The sequence below is a fragment of the Spermophilus citellus genome, assembly GCF_964194105.1.
Source record: "Spermophilus citellus genome assembly, chromosome: 8".
NCBI lineage: Eukaryota > Metazoa > Chordata > Mammalia > Rodentia > Sciuridae > Spermophilus > Spermophilus citellus.
Genome location: NC_138189.1, coordinates 50,240,689 through 50,266,204, shown reverse-complemented (window position 1 = coordinate 50,266,204; position 25,516 = coordinate 50,240,689). Strand labels below are relative to the sequence as shown.

Genomic DNA, 25,516 nt, shown 5'->3' with positions numbered 1-25,516 from the left:
ATATAAGATCACACACACATACATATACATAATAAATTCAAATTTCAGTAAAGTGGTGAACATAATTTTAACAAATGTCTTAGTTGCATATTTGAACAAAGCATGCAGATTCAGTTTTTTTTTTTTCCTTTAGAAAATGGTGAAAACAAAGCAGTTAATGGCAGTCAAACTTAGCATTATCTGTATGGTTTCTATTATCCTTGAATACTCAGAAGTAAGTTAATTACATTTCCTTTTCTTTCTGAATATTTCAGAGTGACTTTAAACTCGTTTTAGCATTAAAACAAAATCAAATAATGAGCAGTTATCAGATTTGTAAAATTATCAGAAAACCAGTCAACCAGCTATTCTTTTCTCAGTCACACTGTCTTGTTTCTGATGATTTTTTTTTTCAAATTTTGTTAGTGTCTTGTTAGTTAAAAATTCTGCAGAATATAATTTCTCCCTGCCCTAGCACTTTGAAGTCAATTCTTTTTGCCACACAACTACACTCATTAGAATTAAGGTATGATTAAAAGAAAAAAAGAACTGAATTATTTCAGTCTGAATCAGAGTCAAATCAACTGAGTTAAGATAATACATGGAATATGACAGGGACAGTTCTTATGGAACAAAGAGTATACATTGGGTTGAGGAAGTGAAAAAATACATTAAAGTTGTTTAGTGAAATAAAATCTCCTTTCTTCCAATTTTTAAAAATCAGTTTGTTAGTTTCAGTATTTTCTATTTTCGTATTAATGCAGTTTCACTATTGTATACTGTAACAGTTGTCCATTTTATTTTTATTATTTATTGCATTGTAGTTATACATAATAGTGGGGTTCATTTTGACCTCATTATATATGGTATATAATTTTCTCCCTTTCAGTCCCCAGTATTTCCTCTTTCCTTCCCCCTGTTCTCTTTCCTCTATGCTTCTGGTCTTTCTTTTATTTATTTATTTGAACTGGGGGCTTTATAGATATACATTAAGGCAAATCTACTATGGTAAATTCATACACACACACACACACACACACACACACACACACACCATAATTTGGTCAATTGCATCCCTCAGTTCCTCCTTTCTGCATCCATTCTGCCTCCCTCTCTACTACCTTCCTCTACTCCATGATCTCCTTTTATCTTCTTTATTTTGCTTTCTTATTATTTTCCTTAGCTTCCACATATGAGAAAAAACATTAAACCCTCAGCTTTGGGGTCTGTTTTTTTTTTTCCATTTAGCATAATATTCTCTAGTTCCACCGATTTACCATCAAATGTCATAATTCTATAATTCTTTAAGGCTTAGTAAAATTCCATTTTGTAGAGATACTGCATTCTCTTTATCCATTCATCTGTTGATGAGCAATTTGGCTGGTTCTACAATGTGACTATTGTGAATTGCACTGTTATAAACACTGATTTGCTTGAATTGCTTTACACTCTGAATTTAGTTCTCTTGGATAAATACCAAGGAGTGCTATAACTGGGTCATATGGTGATTCCATTCCTGCCTTTTGAGAAATTGCCATACTGTTTTCCATTGGATAGATTTATTTGCAGTCCCTCCAAAACATGTATAAATATATCTTTTTCCTCATATAGTTTCTGATATGCCATCAAGTTTGTTGATTCTTACTTTTGTGTCTTGACCTTTAGGGGCCTTGTTAAGGAAGTTGGAACCTGTACCAATAGTGAGCCTATGCTTTCATCTGATAGTCTCAGTGTTTCTGATCTAATTTCTGTCTCTAGTTCTATATTTTTCTATGTAGTTCTATGTGTTTCTGATCTAATTTCTATGTCTAAGTTCTATGTATGTAGTCTACTTTGAGTTAACTTTTGTGCATGAAGGAAGATAGAGATCTAATTTCATTATCCTACATATGGATATTAAGTTTTCCAGCATCATTTGTTAGAAAGGCCATCTTTTCTCCAACAAGTTTTCGGCACCTTTATTTAGAATCAGAGTAAAGTATCTAAGTGAGTCTGTCTTAGTGTCTTTTATTTTATTTCACTGTTTTTCATGCCTGTTTTGATGCCAGTACCATTCTGTATTTGTTACTGTAGTTCTGTAGTATATTTTGAGATCAGGTATTGTAATGCCTCAAGCATTACCCTTTTTGCTCAGTATTGCTTTGTCTTTTCTGTATTTTTATTGTTCCAAATAAATTTTGGCACTGTTTTTTCCAGTTCTGTAAATAATATCAGTTGTATTTCAGTGGATATTGAATTTATTTTTTATGAGACTTTTGTTAATATGAACATTTTGATGATGTTGATTTTGTCTATGCTATAACATATGAAGTCTTTCCATCTTCTAATGTCTTCTTCTATTTCTTTCTTCAGTATTTTATAGTTTTCATTGTAAGAGGGCTTTTACCTCTTTAGTTAGATGATTCCTCCTCCTCCTCCTCCTCCTCCTCCTCCTCATCCTCCTCCTCCTCCTCCTCATCCTCCTCCTCCTCCTCCTCCTCTTCCTCCTCCTCCTTCTTTTTCATTTTTTGAGGTTATTATGAATGAGATAATATTCCTAATTTTTTCTCAGAAGATTAATTATTATACTCCAGGATAGTGATAGTTTCTCTCCTCCTCCTCTTTCTCCTCTTCTTCCTCCTCCCCCTTCTTTTATATTGATTTTGTGTCCTGCTACTTTGCTGAACCTGCTTATCATCCCTAGAAATCTTTTAGTGTAGCTTTTTGGGTCTTCAAATACAGAATCAAGTCATCAGCAAAAATAATTTAACAGTTCTTTTTCTATTTGTATACCTTTAATTTACTTCTCTTGCCAGATTGCACTGGTTAGACTTTCAAGAACTATATTAATAAGATTGGTAAGAGTGTACATTTTTTTCCTGTTCCTGATTTTAGAGGAAATGCTTTGAGTTTTTTCTACTAGCATTATGTTGGTTTTACATTTGTCAGACATAGACTTTATAATGTTGATGTAAGTTCCTTCTATTCCTTAATTTTCCAGCATTTTTAACATGAAACTATGCTTGATTTTGTCGAAGGCCTTTTCTGCAACTATTGAGATAATCATGTGATTCTCTTCCTTAATTTTTTTAAATGAATTACATTTATTGATTTGCATACTTAGAACCATATTTACATCGGTAGGATGAAACCCACTTGATCATGGTGCACTATCTTCTTAATGTTTTACTGAATGTGGTTTGCTAATATTTTAATAAAGATTTTTACATCTATGTTCATCAGGAATATTGTTCTGTAGCTTTCTCTCCTTGACTGTGTGTTTGGTTTTTGTATTCAGATGATACTAGCGTCTTAGGATGAATTTGTGAGTTTTTTATTCCGTCTTTCCCTCTCTTTGTATTTCATGGAATAATTTAAGAAAGATTGATATTAGTTATTCTTTAAAGATCTGTTAGAACTTTGCAAAGAATCCATCTGGTCCTGAGATTTTCTTTGTTGGAAAGCTTTTAATTTCCGTTTCACTCTCATTGCTTGATATTGGTCTGTTTAGGCTACCTATATCCTTTTGGTTTAATTTGGATAGGTCATTTGTATCTAGAAAGTTAATAACTTCTAGATTTTCTAATTTATTGGAACATCAATTTTCAAAACAGATTCTAATGATTATCTGGATTTCAGAAGTATCTGTGGTAATATCTCTTCTTTCATCTCTAATTTTGCTGATTTGAGTCTTCTCTCTCTTTTGACTCATTTGGCTAAGTGTTTATGAATCTTTATCATTTCAAAGAGTCAAATATTTGTCACATTAATAATTTTTATTACCTTTAATTTTTAATTTTACTAATTTTGGCTTTGATTTTATTTCGTATCTTCTACTTATTTAATTTTTTTTACTTTTCTATAACATTTGATTATTTATTTGGGATATTAATTGTTTTGTTTTTTAATGTACAATGCTATAAATTTTCCTGTTAAAATTGCTTTCATAATATCCAAGAGAGTTTTAATTGTTTCAATTCCATTCTCAATTGTTTTTAAAATTGTTTGATTTCTCCCCTGATTTCTTCCATAACCCATTCCTTACTCAAAATTCTATTAATTAATCTCCAAAATTTACAAATAGTTTCTGTTCTTTATTTTGTTGATTTGTAATTTTATTCCAATATGATCTGATAGAATTTAATCTCTCTCCCTCCCTCCCCACCTCCTCTCTTTCTTTGCTAAGATTTGCTTTGTGTCCTAAACTACAGCCTATTATAAAAAAAGGTTCCAGGTTCCATGTCCAACTGAGAAGAAAATAAATAAATTTTATTGTTCATACATGAAATATAACATGTTATAGATATGTTAGGTTCTTTATCTTAACAGTATATATATATATATATATATATATATATATATATTTTTTTTTTTTTTTTAATTCTGAAGAACTTTTAGTTTATGTCTGGAAATTCAGAAACTCACAGCTGTGGATTCTGGGGCACAGAAACTATTTCCATGGTTGTTATGGTTTTCTTGCCAGATGGTGCTTGTTAGTTAGACTAGAGATCCAAATCTGCATGTTTGGTAGGGTGGTACATCTTCTGACTGTTTTTGTTGGGTGTGGAAGCACAGGGTGCAGAGCTGAGCACTGTTGCTGATTGGAATGCTGGCAACCTGCTCCACACAGCTGGAATTTCTTTATGGCAGCATAAAGCTTGGTGATTGCAAATGTGTGGCACCTGAATGTAGGCTCCCTGTGAGCAGTCTGTGGCAAAAACCTCTCTTGTTCTGACTGATGTGGGTGACTGGAGTACTTTTCCTCAACTGGAGTGTAGGCTGTTATTGGGCCAGGTTTTGTGTGAGCTCCAGTAGCTGTCTGGTTATTGTGAATTCTTGAGCACCTGCTCCCCTCTCCTGGGGCTTCTTTGTAGCAATGTTATCTAAGCACATGGTGGCTGTCTGCAACCTAGGGCCTGTGAGAGCAGGCTTCCTGCTGACAGACTGTTGCACAGAAGTCTCACCCTGATTACTGCGCATCATTGTTTTTTACCTGTTACTCTGAATAGGGTAGGATGTCAGTTTGCCTGTCTTCATCTGAAGCAGAGGCTGTGGTGAGCTCAGATTGGAGTTAGCACTCCCTGGCAGTGATTTATTTGTTATTATGTCAGCTCTAACCCACTCCCCTTGTGGAGGGCAGGGGGGAGAAGGTTTATGAACCTCTACAAGTTTCTTCTAGATGGATCACTGAGACAATCCACCTTACAGGCGCTCCCTATGGTTTTATTTGTTGCTATCTGTAAATGGGAAGAAGATGTGTTTATTCAATCTCTTCTAAAGAGGCTGGCTAGTTGTGGACTCTACAAACTGCTTGCCTTGCCTGAAACAGATTTCTGACCACAATTTGGGATAAACTGTGTGATTTCCTTCACTGTTCTTGCTGCTTCTGTCCCATTTTAATTTGATTCACATTTCTTTTCAACTATTGTTAAGTGAGGATTATGGGCTTTTCCTCTTCTTCTTTCTCTCTGTTACCCCTCCACCAACTATACACTGGTCAGACTTTAGGGTTAGGAAATGTCCTGATTTTCTACTCCAGTAACCAAATTCCAAGTCCCCCCATCTCCCAAGTAGTCCAATACTGAGTTTTGGCGGGGGGTTATTCTGTCACCCACCTTTCTGGTCAATTGTTCTTTTACTGCTTTTTTTTTTTCTGGAATTTGTAGAAGAGTCAGGGTTTGCTGCCTAGATCCACACTGCCATCATCCGAGTCTCAATATTTGTTTTTATTTTAAATTAACTTTTTGCATATAATGAGTTCTCCTTAACTCTTGCATGGTTCTTCTAAGGAAGATTTATTTATGTTAGCATCTTATATAATTATTTTAAAATAGAATGTCTTCACCTAGCCATTTTACCAGTTCAAGCAGTAGATGAATACTAATGAAGATAAGTAAACCTTGAAAAACTTATAAAATTATTTTAAATATAAATTACCTTCTTCTTTCCAGGTATTTTTGGCTGAATACACAGGACCTCTGCTAATATACCTCCTGTTTTATTTGAGGATCTCATATGTATATGACAGGAAAGAGAACACTAGAAGTATACGCCACCCAGTGGTACAGTAAGTGATTCATATAGCTCTTACAGTTTTGGGAGGAGATACTTCTCAAATTACAGAGGGTTTAGGGCTGGATAATCCAATTATAAATTGAAAATTTCATTTCTAAATTCATGTAGTATGCCTAATTTATGGAACATTATAGCTTCGCAACATAGTAAATCGTAGACTTATCAGCTGTTCACTTTTATGATTGTGTGGCAATCAGTGATGTATAATATTCTGTTGCTGCCCAGAACACCAGAGTCTTGTACCACATCTCCCTTGCTAGGAACATATTCAGTACAAATTTTAGTTTGAACTAAAATTTGTACTGAATATGTATGGATTTCATAAAAAATTAAAACATCACTGGGTGAGATGGCACATGCCTGTAATCCCATGGGCTCAGGTGGCTGAAGCAGGAGGATCAAGGTTTCAAAGCCTCAATAAAAGCAAGTTGCTAAGCAACTCAGTGAGACATTGTCTCTAAATAAAATACAAAATAGATCTGGGGATGTGGCTCAGTGATCCAATGCCCCTGAGTTCAATCCCCGGTATCCTCTCACTCCCCCCAAAAAAGAAAGTTAAAACATATTTACACAAAATTTATTATTATATTTTGAGAAAAATGGAAATTTTAAATAATACAGTTATACTAATAAAAGTAATAGATTTTTAGGGATGACAAATTTTTTTAGTGCATGGTAGCAACATAAAGAAGTCTAGGATAGCAGAGATAGAGCCAAGTAAGGAGACATTGGATCTCACTGATGATGGTCTTGCCTAGGAATATTAACTTCTTTTTTTTTTTCCTTTAATGAAGAGAATGTCTAATTCATTTAGAAAACGACTGAGGCTGAGAGATTAGAAAGAAAATGTAATGGCTACCACTAATTTTTTAGAGCAAATATGTAACATGTACTAGATACATAGCACAACATAAATAAAGAACATTTTTAAGCAGCATTCTCAAAAGAATTAACTAACAATGGTTACTACTCTTAAATGAAAACACAAAAACTTTAATAATATTTCTTTGATAAATGTTTGTTTGTCATATTGTTTCTGAAGAACAAATACAACAACTGCATACGAAGCATGTCAGAGTAGATGTCAAACTCCTTTTGAAATTTAGGCATTTAACAGAAATGTACAAAATGATCTCAAGACTTCTAAGATACTCTAACTTCAGGATAATATTGTTTCTCAATATTTAGAAGATCAATTTTCAAATGCCACACCCAATTGTCACAAACTCAAATGTTAAGTCATGCAAATTGCTTTCAGTCATGTTATAAAGTCAAAATCTTTTCTGCTTTGTTTAGTTTTGCTAAATTTATACAGAATGTTTAAGTACCATGAAGTTCATTGGATCTCTTAGAAACCTTTGAGCACTGGGATAATGACATATCTCCTGCAAAATCTCTATCTTCATCAAGTATTTCCTGAATATCAACCTATTAGCTAAACATTTCCTTCATCATCTTCTTCAAGAGAAACCAGATGTTCTGCCTCCCTTGTAGCTCTGTAGAGTTAAAGTTGTGCTTTACTTCATGACCCTCACATCTTGAATCTTTCTTGATAAAGGATAAGATATTCTCAAATATTATGATTGGAAAAAATAACTAGACCCAAACTTATTTGTGGATTTACAATAAGTTTGGGAATGGACAAAGAAAAAACTGGTGCTAGATAGGAAGCCCAACATAATCAAATAGAATAAAAATATTTCAAAATGAAATTAGACTTGTTTAGTTATCAACTATGTACTGTGGGGCAAATATCTCAACAGGAAGGCTCTAGCTGTGTATGCTATGTATGGTCTCCTCTTTCCTATGCCCTTGTGTTATAATAATATAAAACAAACTGGGGACCTATATCATGCAAGAAAATATATTTAAAGGAAGGGCTTACGGTGTGGAAGAGACCTGATGTGTATGATCCTAACAAAGGGAGAAAGCCCTCAAATGCCACCAAAGGTAATTATTGGGAAGAAGCACTCTTTGAGATAAACAAGAGGTGATAAGCTGTGGAAAATTGGCCCTGTTAGGGCCCTTATCACTTGCACAGTAATTCTTCCTCCAGGCAGCTGCTGCCTGAAGGCACACTGGTATCTCTTTTACCTAAGGCTAGCAGGCATCTAAATTTATAGCTATGATCTAAATTCCTTGCCACATATGGGAATTGACTCCATTAACAGCAGCTACCTGTAAATGGGCCTGTCTTTCTATACCTTGGAATGGAAAGATTCCCAGATGCAGCAGTCAAGATGTCCAAGGCTATGAAGTTCAAAGTAATAATTTATTTGCCACTCCTGACACTATTGTCTATTTTTGTTTGTTTGTTTGTTTTCCTTAAAGGAACTACCAGATAAAGCAGAAATCATTTTTGCTGTTGTTGTTTGTAGTGCTGGGAATTAAACCCAGGACTTCCCACAAGCTATATAAGTGCTCTATCACTGAGTTACACCTCAATTAATGAATTACCCTCATTAATTCATCTTTGTTCAAATAAATTTTTAACTAGATAAATCATCTCAATATCTTACTTTGCAAAGAGTAAATGGCATGCTAATTTTTTTTTTTTAGAGAGATTGTGAGAGAGGAGAGAGAGAGAGACAGAGAGAGAGAGAGAGAGAGAGAGAGAGAGAGAGAGAGAGAGAGAGAGAGAGAGAGAATTTTTTTTTAATATTTATTTTTAGTTCTCGGTGGACACAACATCTTTGTTGGTATGTGGTGCTGAGGATCGAACCCGGGCCGCACGCATGCCAGGCAAGCGCGCTACCGCTTGAGCCACATCCCCAGCCCCGGCATGCTAGTTTTTATGTTCAAACTTTATTGGTAAAGTTACATAATCTTTGATCCATACTGATTTTCTTAATAGCAAAACTTTGAGATTTGACCTTTTTTTCTTCAAACAAAATATGTACTAATTTTAATGAAATTCTTCTTGATATTTATAAAAACGATATACTTCTGTAAGTCACATTTAATATTTACTTTTAAAATAATAGCTACGTTAAAATGACAAGAGGCAGCAACTTAGAATACAACAAAAACAAATATATGAAAAGACCAAATATTACAACATCCTACATGGGTAAGAAGCAAAGAAAAACAAATGATGCATTAATGACTCTATAGAAAATGAAATTGTAACTTTCTCAATTTTACTACCTTCTAAAGGAAAACCAGACCATTAAAATTATTCTGTATATTATTAAATGTCAAATGCATCTATTTGAAGCACATAATTTATAAATCTTAAAAATCTACTTTTTAAAAATTTGTAGATTGTCTGCTTCAATCTTGAGGCATTTTGGTATGAAGGCATTTGCAATTATGATATTTAGATTATTTGTGGGGCAAGTGTGAGCATAACAGTTTAGGATTTATATCATAAACCATTTTTATTATCAGAAGTACAGATTCTTACAACTGTTATTTCATTATTAACTTTAGAAGAATTCTAGAATAAAATATAAAAGTAAACATTTGTGTTTGGTTACCAGAATCAATATTTTCTAATGTGGATAGTGTAGTAAAGTAACAAACATGTAAAATAATTAACACAAAGCAAGAAAGAATTTTGGGAGAGAATTTAATGTTTATGTTTATGTATTTTTTTTCCAGTTTGGCTTGCCTCTTCCATTGTATACATTATATCCGATATCTTTTGGAAACTTTATTTGTTCACAAAGTTTCTGCAGGACGCACACCTTTGAAAAATTTGATACAGGTGGGAATTAATGTTATTTGTATTTTAATTATTATTGAGAAAATTAGTATATTGATCATTAGCAAAGCTTTAAGCTTTGAATCATCTTTTCCTCAAGACTAAATTTTTCTGATTGTGTCAACATTTATTAAAACTTATGTTCCTGAAATGTCCTTCCTTGAGCAATTCTATTTGAGCTACCCTCAGCCAATAAAGTTTAGAGAGATTTGCCAGGACCTTATCTTACAAGATCAACTAGATACTCCAAGGAACATTTTTCATTTTGGGAAGAGTGAGCACTGAATTTGGATTCTTTAAGTGCCTCTTGAAAAGGATAGATATCACATATGAATACTCCTAAAATACACACTTGTGTATGATTAATATGACAATAACTATATCTTATTTATGAAAGTGATAGTATAATGCTAAAGTTTTTGCTTTTCCCAGAAAAGGTGAATGCAACAATAATCAACTACCAAAAAGCTATCAAACATGGGAAATTTTTTGAAAGATTGAGTTAAAAACTTATAATGGACACCATTGGTCACTTTGATTTGTCATTTCAAATTCAAATTTAATTTGATTTTCTGTTTGAAATTTATTTAAAAGATATGTTCTCACATACACACACACACACACACACACACACAAATGCCCCGATTTTTGGCAAATATCAGCTTTCTAAAATGTCCCCATCTAATTTTGTTGTTGTTGCTCTTGTTGTAACACAGCAGTAAGCCCAGAATGCTAAGAAAAGATACATCATGCAAAGAAGCAATTATTTATTTATTTATTTTTGACAGAAGGCAATCAAATTTATTCTATTGGTAGATGATCTATATGTTATAATTCAGTACTCATAAATCTGGTCTATATTAGAGAGGTTCTAATCAATCAAGATGTATATTTGCTAATGATTAAATAATTCATTATTTTTCCATTTATGGTTAGAACTTTTTATGCAGTAATTAGTTTTTACTTCATTCATATTTTTAATATGCAAAACCATTCTTGATAAATCTTTCTAAAACATAAAAATTACTTTTTACCTATATTGTAAATATTCATTAATGTTAATAATAGTGGTACTAGGGAATATACATCCTTAGTGATACAGAGTTTTAAAATGCTCCCTTAACAATTGAAGAAATTTATTTTTCTAGCTTAGACAATTTATATAATTTTTATGCAAAAAATTCTCAGTATATGAAATGAATATATGAGCTGGCTTTAGAGTATTTGACAAGTATAGTTTCCATAACTTCTGTTTTACTTTGTCTATTTGTAGGGTTGTGCCTTTTACTGGGGATTCACTTCTTGGATTGCCTACTACATTAATCATCCACAGTATACACCACCATGTATGTAGAAGTTCTTCTCATCTAACCATATACCAAATTGCTAATCTCAAAATTCTAGCTTAGACAATTTATACAATTTTTTATATAAAATATTTATTGAAAATATTTGTTAAAATATAAATTTTCTATTTCTTTTGTAATTGAACATTATTATGTAAATGTAAATTTAAGTAGGATTCAAATTAAGTGAAACATCTGTTACATTACAATACAGATTTCAAGTGGAAAGTAAGTTTCTTGTATAGACAGTCCACACCTTACAGGTTTGTAATATATATCTATTCCAGTGCCATATATCATGGTTTAAATTTCAGTTACCACAGCATGTTATTGCAATTATACAAAGTGCAAATTTTGCAACTAATGCTTAAATCTATATAACTTTACTCTATTTATAGATATACATAAGTGACAAGTCATGTCTGGCATTAGTTGGTAACTGCACACCTGTTATAATCACTTACTTAGAAGCTCTTTTTGGTACATTTATCAAGTTTACAAGTTGTCATTCATCAGCATGTGAGCATGTGATTAGTATTTCTTTCCTGATCAGACTGTAAGTTCTATTAAGGCAAGATTTGATTTTGGCTTTTCCTATAATTTATCACAAGCATACAGTAAGTGCAGTGTCTGTTATATGAATTCCTAATGGAAATTGCTGATTGAAGTTATGTCAAGTTGTATCAACAAGTAAAAGAATAATGCTAAATAGAAATTAGTATAACACAATTATTACAATTTAGATAAAGAAGAATGTTTCATTGTAAGAAGAAACATATATAATATTAAGGGAAACAACAGGTATAAGTTTTATAATAAAAACATAGTGCTGCTGGACATGATGGTGCAGGTCTGTAATCCCAGTGATTTGGAAGGCTGTGGCAGGGGGGTCTCAGCATCCAGACTATCCTCAGATCCTCAGCAACTTAGTAAGGTCTTATTTCAAAATAAAATATTAAAATGGCTGGGAGTTGGCTCAGTAGTTAAGCATTCTTGGGTTCAATCCCTTGTACCAAAAAACAACAACAACAAATATATATATTTATATGTAGATATATAGATAGATATAGATATATAATATATTTAATATTATATATTTATAATATTATATATATTTATAATATATATTTATAATATATTTAATATATTATATAATATATATATTTATAATATATTTATCTATACATATTTATATAAACTAGCTAACTTAGTGCCTGTTATAAAACACTCCCATACATTTGACCAATTAAAATAATGAGTATTTAAAAACAATTATGCAAAATACTGATTATTATTAATATTTTGTGTTTATTGTTAGAAATTAAATAAAAGGCATTTTGTCATATTATTGTATGTTGTTAGGCCATTATAGTTTTGTTTTTAAATTGAGAAATGATAAATGAGAGAGATAAAATATTTTTTAAAGAGCTTAATGACATCAATTAATTTTAGAGATTTTCTTTAAATGTCCTTATAGCGCTAGAAAAGAGGTATTTTATTTTCAACAAAAACAATTACACTTTAGTATCACACTAAGATGTAAATAATATATCTCACCATACTGCTGGTTAGGGAATAGTCATGACCATGAAGCCATTTAACATTTTGTGAATTACATCTGTAGTGTGACAATACAAAGTGAGTGTTTGCATAACAATTTCTTTTCCTACTTTCTAGCATTTGGAAATAGGCAAGTCACAGTATCTGCTATCAATTTTCTGGTATGTATCAAATATTTACTTGCTACTCATGCTCTAAATTTGGTGTTATTCAGAACATAAAATACTTTGCTTTTTAAGATTTGTCATACAGAAAATAAGATCTATTTTTGTATCAACATATTATATATAATGCTATAAAATGAAGTAAATTAAATAAATTCCTATAATCAATTCATTAGCTCTCTAAATCTTTTAATCAAAATGTTGTAGTCACTTATAAAGAAGAAGAATAATAATTTGAATTATTGTAACCATTGAAAAATATAGTCAGTGATTCTTCCCATTATAAAGTCACCAAATTATAAAATTTTAAGAGCAAATACTTTTACAAGTATACTAAATAAACATCCCCAAAACAACTTTGGCCAAATTGTCAATGTAGTTAGTTCAGTATGAAGAAAAAGTCTGTCCTCAATTTTTTATCTTTCTTTTTTTTTTTAAATTATTTTATGTGGTTTTGGGGTTTGAACCCAGGGCCTGAGTCTTCCCAAATTCGTTCAGTCCTGTTCTTCAGACCTTTCTATGGAACCAAACAAGTATATTGATTGAATTATGTAAAAATTGATATCAATTTGCATATTAGTAAGTCAAACATAATATTACTTCAATTGTTAAACTACTATAAAGCAGGAAATGGTGCTGTTACTTGCATATTTATTTAAATATTATTTTTTTAGTAAATTTGAACAATATTGTTTTATGTTTATGTTCCTTATCTATGTTTGTTATCTGTTACATGGGACTATATGTTTTGTTTTATTATCTAAGAAAATTTTATTATCTAACACCATTTAAGCTTTAAATAATGTAAATCAAGAGCAATGATAGTAAATGCCTAAAATTTTAGTTATTAAGTCATTTTGTTAACATATAATATGGTAAATGAAGACTTCCAGTTTAAGAATGAATACACCTTAAATGTGTAAATCATGCTGAGTAGTATACCAATGTTTCATATTAAAGTTCTTCTGAAATTAACCAGTAAATAATGGAATCATATACTGAGTTTTAGAGCACAACAGAATTTTCTAATTCTACTCAGCCATAACCTAAGAAGAAATTATACCAACAACATTTATGCAGGCTGCTTATTATTCTGACTTCTATTACAGTTCCCAGAGTTTTAAAGCTGGATCTTAAGATGAAAATTACTGCTAGTCCTAATTACTTAAAATCTATTAGGAAGTCATTCATTTTTGTAGCTAACACACAACAAGGGAAGTGTGGAGGGGAAGAGTAGAAATTCAATAAATTTGACAAAGGGGAATGAAGGGAAGGGGGGATGGGAATATGAAAGACTGTAAAATGAGTTGGACATAACTTTACTATATTCATATATGAATATGACCAGTGAAACTTCATGACATGTACAACCACAAGAATGGGGTCCTAATTAGAATAAGTTATACTTCATGTATGTATAATATGTCAAAATATACCCTACTGTCATGTATATCTAAAAAGAACTAATAAAAATATATTGAAAAAGAAAAAAATCCATTATGAAATTTCTAAGTTGATAATAAATTAATCATTTCTAGGGTTTAGATATAGTTGTTTTATTTTTCCAACCTTAGAGAATATATAGATAAGTGTTTCATCAGGACATTGCAAGATGAAAAATATAGCTTATTGATTTACCACATTTCATTCACTTTATATTGTGTTTCTAATTTTGGTATGTAACCGGTATGTTTGGGGAAGGGCACCCAATGATAAATTATGTATCAATATATGAATACTCCGGCTTTGTATATGAAATATTATGGCCTGGACTTTGAGTAGAATATTGATGATTTCAATGTTTACTTTTGTTGTGACGAACAGGAAGAAGAAAATGGGTTGAGGATTAAAATGGCCAAAATATTGATAATCTCAAACTAAACATATTCATCAGATAAAAAAATAATAATTTTCAAAGATGTTTTGTTTCTTAATAAATATTTTTATCATAATCTCATTTTTCATTGTAAGTGATAAAAAAAGTATGACATGATATCTATATTGAAATGTGCACATATAAAAAAGGTATACATGTAACATTCATGTAACAAATCATTAATTTACAATTAATTGTTTTGTGAAGTTGAAAATGAGACAAAGTTAGAGAAGATCAATGTAGGATCTTCTAGTGATTACATAGGTAACTAAAATTATCACAAGCTTTATTGAACAAATAATATATGTCAGGTACTTGAATTAATCATCATAAAGTCCCTAGATTTAAGAATTGATATTTGCAGCTGGCTGGGGATAGAGATCAGTGTTGAGTAATTGGCTAGCATGTGTGAGGTGCAGGATTCAAATCCCAGCACTGTGAAAAAAGAAAGAAAAAAGAATTAATATTTGCATTTAAGAGACAAGAAAAAAATCAGAATTTCTAATTCACTTACTGAGTCTCTCGCAACTACTAAATGAAAGATGTGGTGTGAAAATATAGACTCATGTAGCTAAAATCTTATATTTACCCACAGTCACAGGTAAAAACAAAACAAAATAAATAAAACACAAGCAAACAAACAAACCAAAATGAAGCAAAATTTATTAAGTGAAAACTCAAAATTCAGCTTTATATTCCTAATGATGACTTAAAAATCAGGGGCTCTCTTATTTTGTGGAATTATCTTTGTGTGAAATTAATAATTATATTGTTTTGGGTATCTTCAAATATTGTTTTAGTGTATTCAATATGTTTTTAATGTTATCTCCTGAAAGAACAGTTCTATCTAAGTTGATTATTTCAAATAACAGTTTTACAAAGGAGAAATGGATTTGGGTTTTCTCTTTCAATCTACTTTTCTAAAATTTAAAATATGTTGAAATCTATGCCATCTGTTTTGTGTGAATTACCTAGACATTGCAGTCTGTTAAAATATTATTATATGTGAAGAAATGCATACAAAAATGTTTGAAAAGAAAATAAGAAATCAGATATGTTTTAAGAGACTAATAAGTATTAAAGGAACTAACTTTAAAGGATGCTTGGATTTGGGGATTTGTTACTTCTAAAACGATAGTGGCTTTAAATAATAATGCTTTTGAATAATAATCTATTATCAATAAGAAAGTATTTCTTTGTTGAACTCATACCTTATCATATCAGATAAGATAAATATGGCAAACAAAGGAAGTATCTCACCTTCAAAAGATAGATATTGCAAATTTTCAGTATTATTAGTCCCAGGAGACTGTGGTAAGTCTTTGATCTTCTCAGAGGATTATAGTGACCTATAACAGAACATTAGTGGAAGAGCCAAGATCAAGAGGACCAATGACATACGAGCAGTAAGGGTCCTTGTGGGGCAGTACTGCTTACAATAGTCATTTTAAGAGCTGAAACCACTGGGATTCACACTTCCTCACTGACTCTGAGAAGATTGTTACTGCATTAATGAACTGAGAATACTGTAAGAAGTCTGTCTTCAGCAATGTGCGCTATGTGTTCATGGTAAGAAAATCTATGTAGAGTAACAAGCTTTAAGCAAATAATAAACACTAATTGATTAATAAGGTGATTTGAACCTGGTTATCAAAAAAGATAAAGTATATTTTCAGAATTTCTCATTGTGTCTAGTTGTTTTATATTCAATATAGTCAAATAGTTGCTTACATTGTTTTAAAATTTTCTTATTACAAGTAAAAATGTTTGTCTTGCATCTTTGGAATTAATATATTACATGGATTTTATTTTGTCTAGAATAAAAATAGGCATTGGTTTATCTCTTTATCACACTTAATAATTTATATGTTGCAGGTTTGTGAAGCTGGGAATCACTTCATCAATGTAATGTTGGCTCATCCCAATCATACAGGTTTGTTTCTTTTGTGTTTTATCTTCCCTAGAGTGAATTTTGTTGATAATTATTTTTAAAAAGCTTTATTTCAAGTTTTTTTTAAGGAGAATATTAACAGTTGGAAATAACTTAAGAATAATGTACCACATATTTTATTTGTTTGTTTTATATATGTTTTCCAAACTAAATGACATTCATCCTAATGATAATTCCCTTAAAATGCAGCTTGCAGGTCTTCAGCTACATCCTTCATTGACACAAACCAAACAATCACACTAAAATATGTGATAAAAATTCTCTTGATTAAGAAGTAAATTAGTACAAAATCAGTTGATGAATATTCAAATTCCTGAACACACAATCTTGATCTGATTTGCCAATATTTATATAATCCTTGATAATTCAAATGACTTTTTAATTTTTTTTCCTAATGAGATTGAACTTAAAAAAAAAAAGCCAAAACTCAATCACAGTAAAATAGGCAGTACCTGGAAGAATATTTTAAATTTAATAGCTATACATATTTAAAAAGTTTATAGTGTGTGCTTATTTAAAGATGGCTTTGTTAAATCAGTCCTCTTGTTTAGATTTAATAATATACAACAATTTCTATATAGTACATACATTTATTGTAAATTTCACGTAGAAATTGTCAACATTTGGACTTCAGTTTATTGATCCAGCTAAAAATATAAAGGCAGAATTATGTTTTCAAGCATGTTTTAAGATCTACCTGAATTTTTTCACACTTTCTTGATAGGCTGATGAAGTATGTTAAATGCTTTCTCAAATAATTGCTGAATACAATAAAATATACAACATTACAAAGTAAATTTATTATCATAGAATATTTGAAAAAGCAGTGCTGTAAGAATATATTTTATTATATTACATATAATTATGATTACTCCTCAACTTTCTGAATTTGTTGATCATCAATAATGTGTGTGGATATCTAAAAATGCTATGCCATGATTTATCATGGTGAGAAAATTTCACATAGTGCAAATTCTCTTATGGTTTATTGTCTTCATTTGTATTGAAGTATAGCTTACCTTTCATAAAGAGGTTAAATGTTATTTTTATCTGTTTTAAAATGATAGTATATACTGACTCTCTTTAAAGGCATGTGAATCTCCAATAAAAATTTTCTGAGAGTCTAATATTTTTTGATGTAGAGAAAAACACAATACAATTTAATAAAAATGCTAAACTTGTTAATGTTATTTATATCACAAATTTTAGTCATAATTTTGGCTTACTAACAATTTGTCAAGCTTCTTAATTTATTTGGAGTATGATGTGATTACTTCAAAATGAAAATTTTAAGACAGCCTGCAATGTTAAAATTATGCATGCAAGAAAGCCATCGTATTATAATATTTACTCCACAATTTATCTAGCTTTGCATATTTCTTTTGAGAAATCATATCCTATCCTAATTTTCTTTTCTTGATTGAGTTGGTCTTTTTTTGACTTAAGGCTTAGGTGACTCTTTTTTATCAGAACAGTCTATTAATTTTTAAAGTTATGTGACAGAGTTGGTAATTCAAGATCAGTTTTCCCAGGACTTTAGGTAATCTTCTACTTGGCTGATTCATATTTTATTTTAGTTATAGAAAATTGTGTTGAAGTATGGTTTTAAAGTTAGTTTTGTTATAGTGTGAAATGTAAAGGAAGTTATACATCATATGCCTCCAGCATCTTCATCACTTTCTATTTTTATCTTTTGTTGTTGTGGGATTAACTTTTTTATCTACATTTAGTACATAATCACCTATAGGCAAATTGAAAAATGTTCCATATTATTGAGGTTGATTTTCTTTTTTTACAATTTTTTTCTTGAGTTCAATTAATTTATTTTTTACCTTCCTGTTTTTTCAATATCTACTTAAGTTTTTGAGGGTATTTTTGTGATTATGTTCCCTGATGTTCACAAATGCTTGTGGTGTGTGTATGTGTGTTTGTGCTGAATGTGTTTTCTTCTTCACTAAGGTGGGTGGTTACTTTGTTCATTCTTCTATGTGCATTTTAATACTGTGTTTGTTTAATCTTAGCACTACTGTTTACTATCCTAAATACTAATCATAACACTACTATATACTATCCTAAATACTAAGTAGAGTGCTTAGAAATTATAAACCTACCTTTATTCAATTTTATATTTTTTTCCTTTATCAAGTACCCTCGAAATCCAATCACACATGTATTCTTCTATGGTGTGTTGGTTCACACTGGCTAGGTCCTGCAGTTCCTTTGGAAAATAATCTCTTTTTCCCTTAGCCAACCCAGAAAAACCTTAGGTAGGTAATACAATAATATAATGATAGTTACTGCAAAGATTAGGAGGAGATATGGGGAGGAACCTAAAGAAGATTTTTTATAGCATATTTTCTTCTTTATTGACTTTCAGTAAAGGGATTTTAATTGGGGTGTAATTGGGCAAGGGAGTCATTTCTGTAGACTCATGAAGTTCATGAAAATCTAGATCTCCTAAGGTTTTTGGATAACCTTCAAATGTAATTGTCTAATCCTTGGATCTTGACCATTTTTATAATTAAGTACTGGGTCTGGGTCTGGTATTCAGTTTTCTGTGGCCTCTCATTGCAAAAGATAAGATGTCTTTACATGTTACCAAGAAAGAATTCTAATATTCAAATTTCACTCTTAATTGCCAATTATAAGTTTCAGTTTTAGCAATTGTTTTGTCAAGTATGTTGACAGAAACTACCACTTCATTTCACTCTTTGAATTATACTGGATGAAACATTCCTCTCCATCAATATAGCATATCAATATTCCATTAATAAAAGGTTTCACACCTGCACTGCTATCTTATTTCAGAAACTATCTGTTTTGCATTTTTGAGCAGTGAAGTACTCATTGCAGGCTCTTCATTAGGTTATTCTACTCTAAATGTCCATTCTAGCATCCGCTTTTAGAGCTACTCTTGGTGACAACCAAGAGATGCCAATGCAAAGGTGAAGGTTAGTGTTCAGAAGTTTTGTAGGGAGGTGATTTCATAAACAACAACATAGAAATCATGTTTATGTAAAAAGAATGATAACAATGCATTCTCAGGAAGTATCTACAATGAGCATTTGGGGCATTCCAATGCAAGAATGAATAAATTACATTGTTATGGATTGAGTCATCTTTTATTGTATTGATCAAATCTTTGATGAAAACTAAACCAAGAAGAGAGGATGACCTTGCCTTAGATTGCTTTCTTCAGCCAAAAAATCCAAGAAATGCTAAGACATGAAGGTGTTCTTCCTGGAGCACTTCCTGAATCAACAGAATAAATTCTTTCCTCTGGAAGAAAAATCTGGGTTGTGGAGAAATTTAATGTGAAGACCCTTCTGACTTTCACCAGGCATGGTAGTGCACCTAGTAATCCTACTCCGGAGGTTGAGGCAGCAGGATCACAAGTTAAAGGTTATCAGGGCAACTTAGAAAAAAGAAAAGGAATCTTATGATTTTCATTTTATAGAAACTCTATTATAACAAGTGTAGGTTAGAAAAATCATGGAGAATGTGTGTATAAAACTAGTAATCTTTAAACTTACATACTATTACAATTAATACCAACTATCTACACTAGAAACAACATTTTCTGTATATATATGTTTTTCTGTGTCATAAAACATATCCATTAATCTACAAATTACATTTAGAAGAAATGTGAACTTGTGTTCTCTTGATCATGCCCCCACTTCCAGGGGCTGAAAACCCATAAGTTAGAGGCCTTTATCCAAATTATCTTTTGTGCATATGGTACCACTGAAATTCAATGACTATTACTGGGGTAAGTTCCTCAATTATCTCTCTTTTGATTACTACAGGCACATTACACAAAGGTGTTTATATAAATCTTATGAGATAATCTCTGGTATTAAATGGCATTTGTGTTTGCCCTTATCTTGAAATGAGCAGTGCATGAAATCTGCACAGTGCTTAATATATTTTTTACTTTGATATTTCAACCATAGTTACAATTTTGAAAATAACATACTGACATTTCATTATGACTTTGGAGTTAACAACCAAAAGAGATTAGTTGATTTGTTATCTGATTAAATCTTGTTATGGAGAATAAAACAGTAAATTTATAATTCATATTTAATTTTACAAATGTCACAGCTCAAAGTTCAACTTCATATCATTATAAATTTCATTTTCTAAAATGTTTCTTGAAAAAATTTGAAGAAAAAAATAACAAAAATCAAGTGACAATATGCGTAAATAACATTCTTAATTGCTGAGAAGAAATAATTTATATGGTATTTCTGAATATTAACTATACTGATTTTCAACTTAATCTTCTTATGAGAGATTTTCACACTCCTTTGATATAAATGGCATTCTTATATCTTTTCCTTTGGGTTTTTGCTAATTTAATACAAAGGGAGTTTTGAGGTATTTGATAATCTTAACCAAACACATATACTTTGACACTAAAGGAGAACGTGAAGAAGCATGCAATTGTCAAAGCATACTTTATAATTTTAGCATATAACACTGCTGCAGCTATTATAATATGCAAAATAAATTCAAATATTTTTTATTTAAAATATTGAGGACTTTATTATCCTTAAGTATTGTGCAACGTTACAGCAATATAGTTATAGATATGGTAAAAAAAATGATAGCTATTTTATCTGAGTCAAAAAAGGTCATAACATTTGAAATTGGGTCTCTTCTGAGCAATTTATAAAATAGGTTGTTGTAAATATACAATGTAATTTCATGTGGTATGTAGTTATTCTCAGGAATTTAGTATTATACAAGCATATAATCAAATTTACAATATGTGACATCATTGACATTTTACTCTACTTTCTAAAAGGAAATAATGCCTGTTTTCCACGTCCAAATTATAACCCCTTCACATGGCTGTTTTTGCTGGTTTCTTGTCCTAACTACACCTATGAGGTATGTTGTTCATAAATGTAAATTATAGAACTTTATATGATGATGTGCAAATTATGTGTTCATATATATATATATATATATATATATATATATATATGTGTATATATATATAATACATTATCATATATAATGATCTATTATGAAATATATATTCGTTTTATCTCTAGATATGGGTTCAGAGATATAGATTTCAATTCAAGTTATAGATTTAAAAAGTATATTTCAACCACTATTTTCACTATAAGAAAAAGAATATTTGTGCATAAATGTATCTGCATTTAAGTAGTTTGAACACTTTATATAAAATGTCTTTAGAGATTTTGAGAATTTTAATATTTATCCAAGTTTTTAAGACAATATTCTCTATTTTATTATGGCTAGGGTACTATTTTTGGAATTTTGGACTTTCATATGTAAAAATTGAAGTATTAGTTTTGGAAATTTTGTCTATGTCTATATTTTCTAATAATTTAATCTTTTAAATTACCTGTTTAAGTGCTCAAGTGAACAAATTATTATATTAACTGTATGCATGTGTTAATTTATGTTTTAATTTAACAGATTGGGTCATGGATTAGTTTCACAGTCATGACACAAACACTGCCAGGTAAGACTTTTATTGACAATTACTCAAAGTGAATTGACAGGTTTATTGACAATTACTCAAAGTGCATGAATATTTAAAAAAGAGTGGTTTCTGAGATTAAGATGCTGTTGTACTAATTTGGTGTGTTTGCAAATGGATTTTAATACTTCTTTATTTTTATTTTTTAGTAGTATTAAAAGTACTGAAATATCATTTATCTCTATATGATTACTGCTGTAACCAAGCTAAGAAATGTAATTCAAGTATATAAAGCAATGAGATTTTGTTAAAAATAGTGGTAATATGCACTTCATTTAAAACTTTCTCTTGTACACTTATACAATCCATTTTATGTCTTATTTATGGAAGTTTTCATGAGAATCTAAGAAGGGACAACTGGGGAGCATGAATGTGAAATTTCAAATATGGTGCATCTTAGTGCATGGTAGGAATTTGATTACAGTGCTTTCTTTATATATTAGAAGAAATATAGGTAATATCCATTTCATCTATTTGTTCCATTGTACAATTTGGAACCATAATTAATGTGGTTTATCACATTATGTGTTTGTTTATATATGTAAAGTCATATTACATGTATATGGAAAAGTATTATTGAAAAAAATTTCAGATCAAAAATTTATATTTGTAAGTATAGCAGTAAGATATTTAAAATGTGGATTAATTTTGAACCTTGCTATGTATTTTTATCTTTATTCATAAATGCAATAAATATTGATTGAATATACATTATGCTAGTCAATGAATGTAAGGATATTGATAAGAAACTGCAATATTTCAGAAATGTTTTTAGAGTTGTGTCTGATACTGGTTCTTTGTTCAAAATAAGTTATTGTATTCATCATAGAAATAAGAAAGGATTTTTTTTTCTTCTAGTTGGGATATTTACACTTCTGATGAGTATCCAGATGTCTTTGTGGGCACAAAAGAAACATAAGATTTATGTGAAGAAATTCAACACATATATGCACAGGAAATCAGCAATAATTCCATTCATATTATAAGAAAAAAGATTCTTATCTTGTATAAAGAAAGGCAATATATAAATTCACTAAATAAGACTTTGTGAAAGATAGTTGACTGTTAAGCTCTAGCAATTCTTTCATAAGACAATTAAAATATTTGAATTCTAAAATAAATGTTTTTGAAAGTCATAGCCTTTACATCCCTGGAATTTCATACATTATTTTGAGAGCAATTTAATTTTTTCCTTTATTGTTTACTTTGTGACTCTGTGAAATGTCTTATGTTATTAATTTCTTGTGAAAATTTTACTCATATCGAAAGTGAATTTTACATAAATAATCACATTTTATTTATTCCTAATCTATACTTTGTATATTATCATTCTCAAAACATGACAATGAAAATATTTTCAAAACATTATTTGTTAAATCATTTTAAATATGCATTTTGATAAGTTTATGTATAAATTATTTTATATCTATATGTAATTTATTTTATAAGATAAATTATAGGATATTTTCAGATATATACACATATGTTATTCAAATGGATTGTATGGCTAAATTTACATAAGTAATTCATGGGCATTTAGAATAGAAACATGTTTTATTTTTACATATGTTAAATGCCTATAACCTCTCAGGTCTGTGTGCAGGTGTGTGTGTGTGTATGTGTGTGTGTATGATTGTGCATATAATTATGCACATATGTTTCTCAGAGAAGACTGATGTTATAAAAACCAAAGTGTATACTTGTTAAAATGTTTGAAAGAAATTCTCAGTTTCTTCATTTTAAAATTGGGATTCTTTAGATTGGTAAGTTTTGAAAGCCTTTCTAATTTTCAGATTTTATATTTGTGTAACAAAATATCCTAATCAAAGCTCTTAGATCATATATACGTATGAAAAAACATCTTGGGAAAGGTAGACTTATATGCGCCAAGTAATTGTTTATTGTATGTGGTCAATTATTTAAGAAATAAAAGTTTCATCCCTTTAAGAGCTTTAGCTTCATTCCTAAATGTTTACTGTTAAAATATCTCAGGTTACAACCACCACTAACTCTCTAATACCTATACAGCAAAATAGCATGACATCCATATAATGGTCTTAAAAGTAATGGTTAGTGTATTAAACCACATTTGTCTCATATAGGTATGTAATTAACTATCTATCATAAATATCCTTCCTGGAAACATTAAAGGAAGTTGGTGTTTTTATACCTGAATCCTGAGTGAAACTAGGCAAAATATGCACATTTGTTTGCAAGTAGGAAATCTTTATTGTTGCAAAGAGGAAGGAATTCATATCCAACTGACCTTTCTCTTTGTATTGTGTATATATGCCCTTATCTCGGTTGTTCATTCATATTTGTTTCTTCTCAATTATTGTTGTAGACATGCCTTAGTTAACAGATACCTCGATTATGAAGTTTTTCAAAATTTATTAATTATTTTTACTTCTTGGGTTTCTGTATGTTTTTCTCTACATTATTCTCTGTATTTTTCTCTATTGTCAAACACATCACTAAGAGAGCTTGATAAAATTATACCATCTTTTTTTACGATGGTGGACAAGCATATAAAGTCCTGCACCAGCCACATATACACCTTCAGTTTAAAACTTTTCTTTTTCATAGAATTTCATAGAGTTGCTGTACCTCAGGGCATATATACTGCCCACACACATAAATGAATGTACATAGGCAGACTATAATTTCTTTGAGTTGTGTAATTTCTTACATATTTCCTCTTTCTCTAGCTTTCTCTAGCCAAGACTTTCATCCCCACTGTATTTACCTCAATTGTTTCCTAATTCTGGACTTCAATACATGTTCATAATCATGCTTTGAAAAGTAGGATGGGGAGCAGAAACAGATCTCTTATGATTTCCTCTGTATTTAAACTCTTTAAATGAATGTGTATGGCTTTTTCTCTTAAATGTAAAATAAAAACTAGAATGAAATTCTAATAATATGTATTTATTACATAATATTTTGTATTGTTATTTAAGAACTTTGCCATTCCTTTTGATACAAAGCAAATCTCTGATAACATCATACATTAACCCAGATGTTCTTTTGACACAGATAACTTAATTTCAGCTTATGGGATCTTTTGTAGAAAAAAAAAATTCATTACTGCATAGATTTTAGGTGTCCTTACTGGTTTTAGATCTCTGTGGGTTTGGTGCTAAGGGGGAGTGTAATTGCTGGAGATAGTTCAGAAAATTGGGCATTTAAGTATAAAGTTAAAGTGAAAATTAATATATGCCATATTTCATTTAAAGTGTATGTAATAATTTGACCATATCCATTAAAAAAAAAACAAGGATAGGGCCTGGGAATGTGGCTCAAGTGGTAGCACACTTGCCTGGCATGCGCAGGGTGCTGGGTTCAATTCTCAGCAC

At 30.4% G+C, this 25,516-nt stretch overlaps 1 protein-coding gene across 1 annotated transcript in view; it reads left to right on the top strand.

Moving 5' to 3' along the window:
• The window catches only part of TECRL (trans-2,3-enoyl-CoA reductase like), a 91,489-nt gene extending 66,584 nt beyond the window's left edge, over nt 1–24,905 (top strand). Inside the window, exons 5-12 of the mRNA XM_081303239.1 lie at nt 5,910–6,025; nt 9,637–9,742; nt 11,013–11,085; nt 12,763–12,806; nt 16,561–16,618; nt 21,450–21,535; nt 22,097–22,142; nt 23,019–24,905. Coding sequence (XP_081159365.1) covers nt 5,910–6,025; nt 9,637–9,742; nt 11,013–11,085; nt 12,763–12,806; nt 16,561–16,618; nt 21,450–21,535; nt 22,097–22,142; nt 23,019–23,146 — 657 coding nt within the window. The 3' untranslated portion in view covers nt 23,147–24,905. The remainder of the gene's footprint in view (nt 1–5,909; nt 6,026–9,636; nt 9,743–11,012; nt 11,086–12,762; nt 12,807–16,560; nt 16,619–21,449; nt 21,536–22,096; nt 22,143–23,018) is intronic.
• The last annotated feature ends 611 nt before the right edge of the window (nt 24,906–25,516 follow it).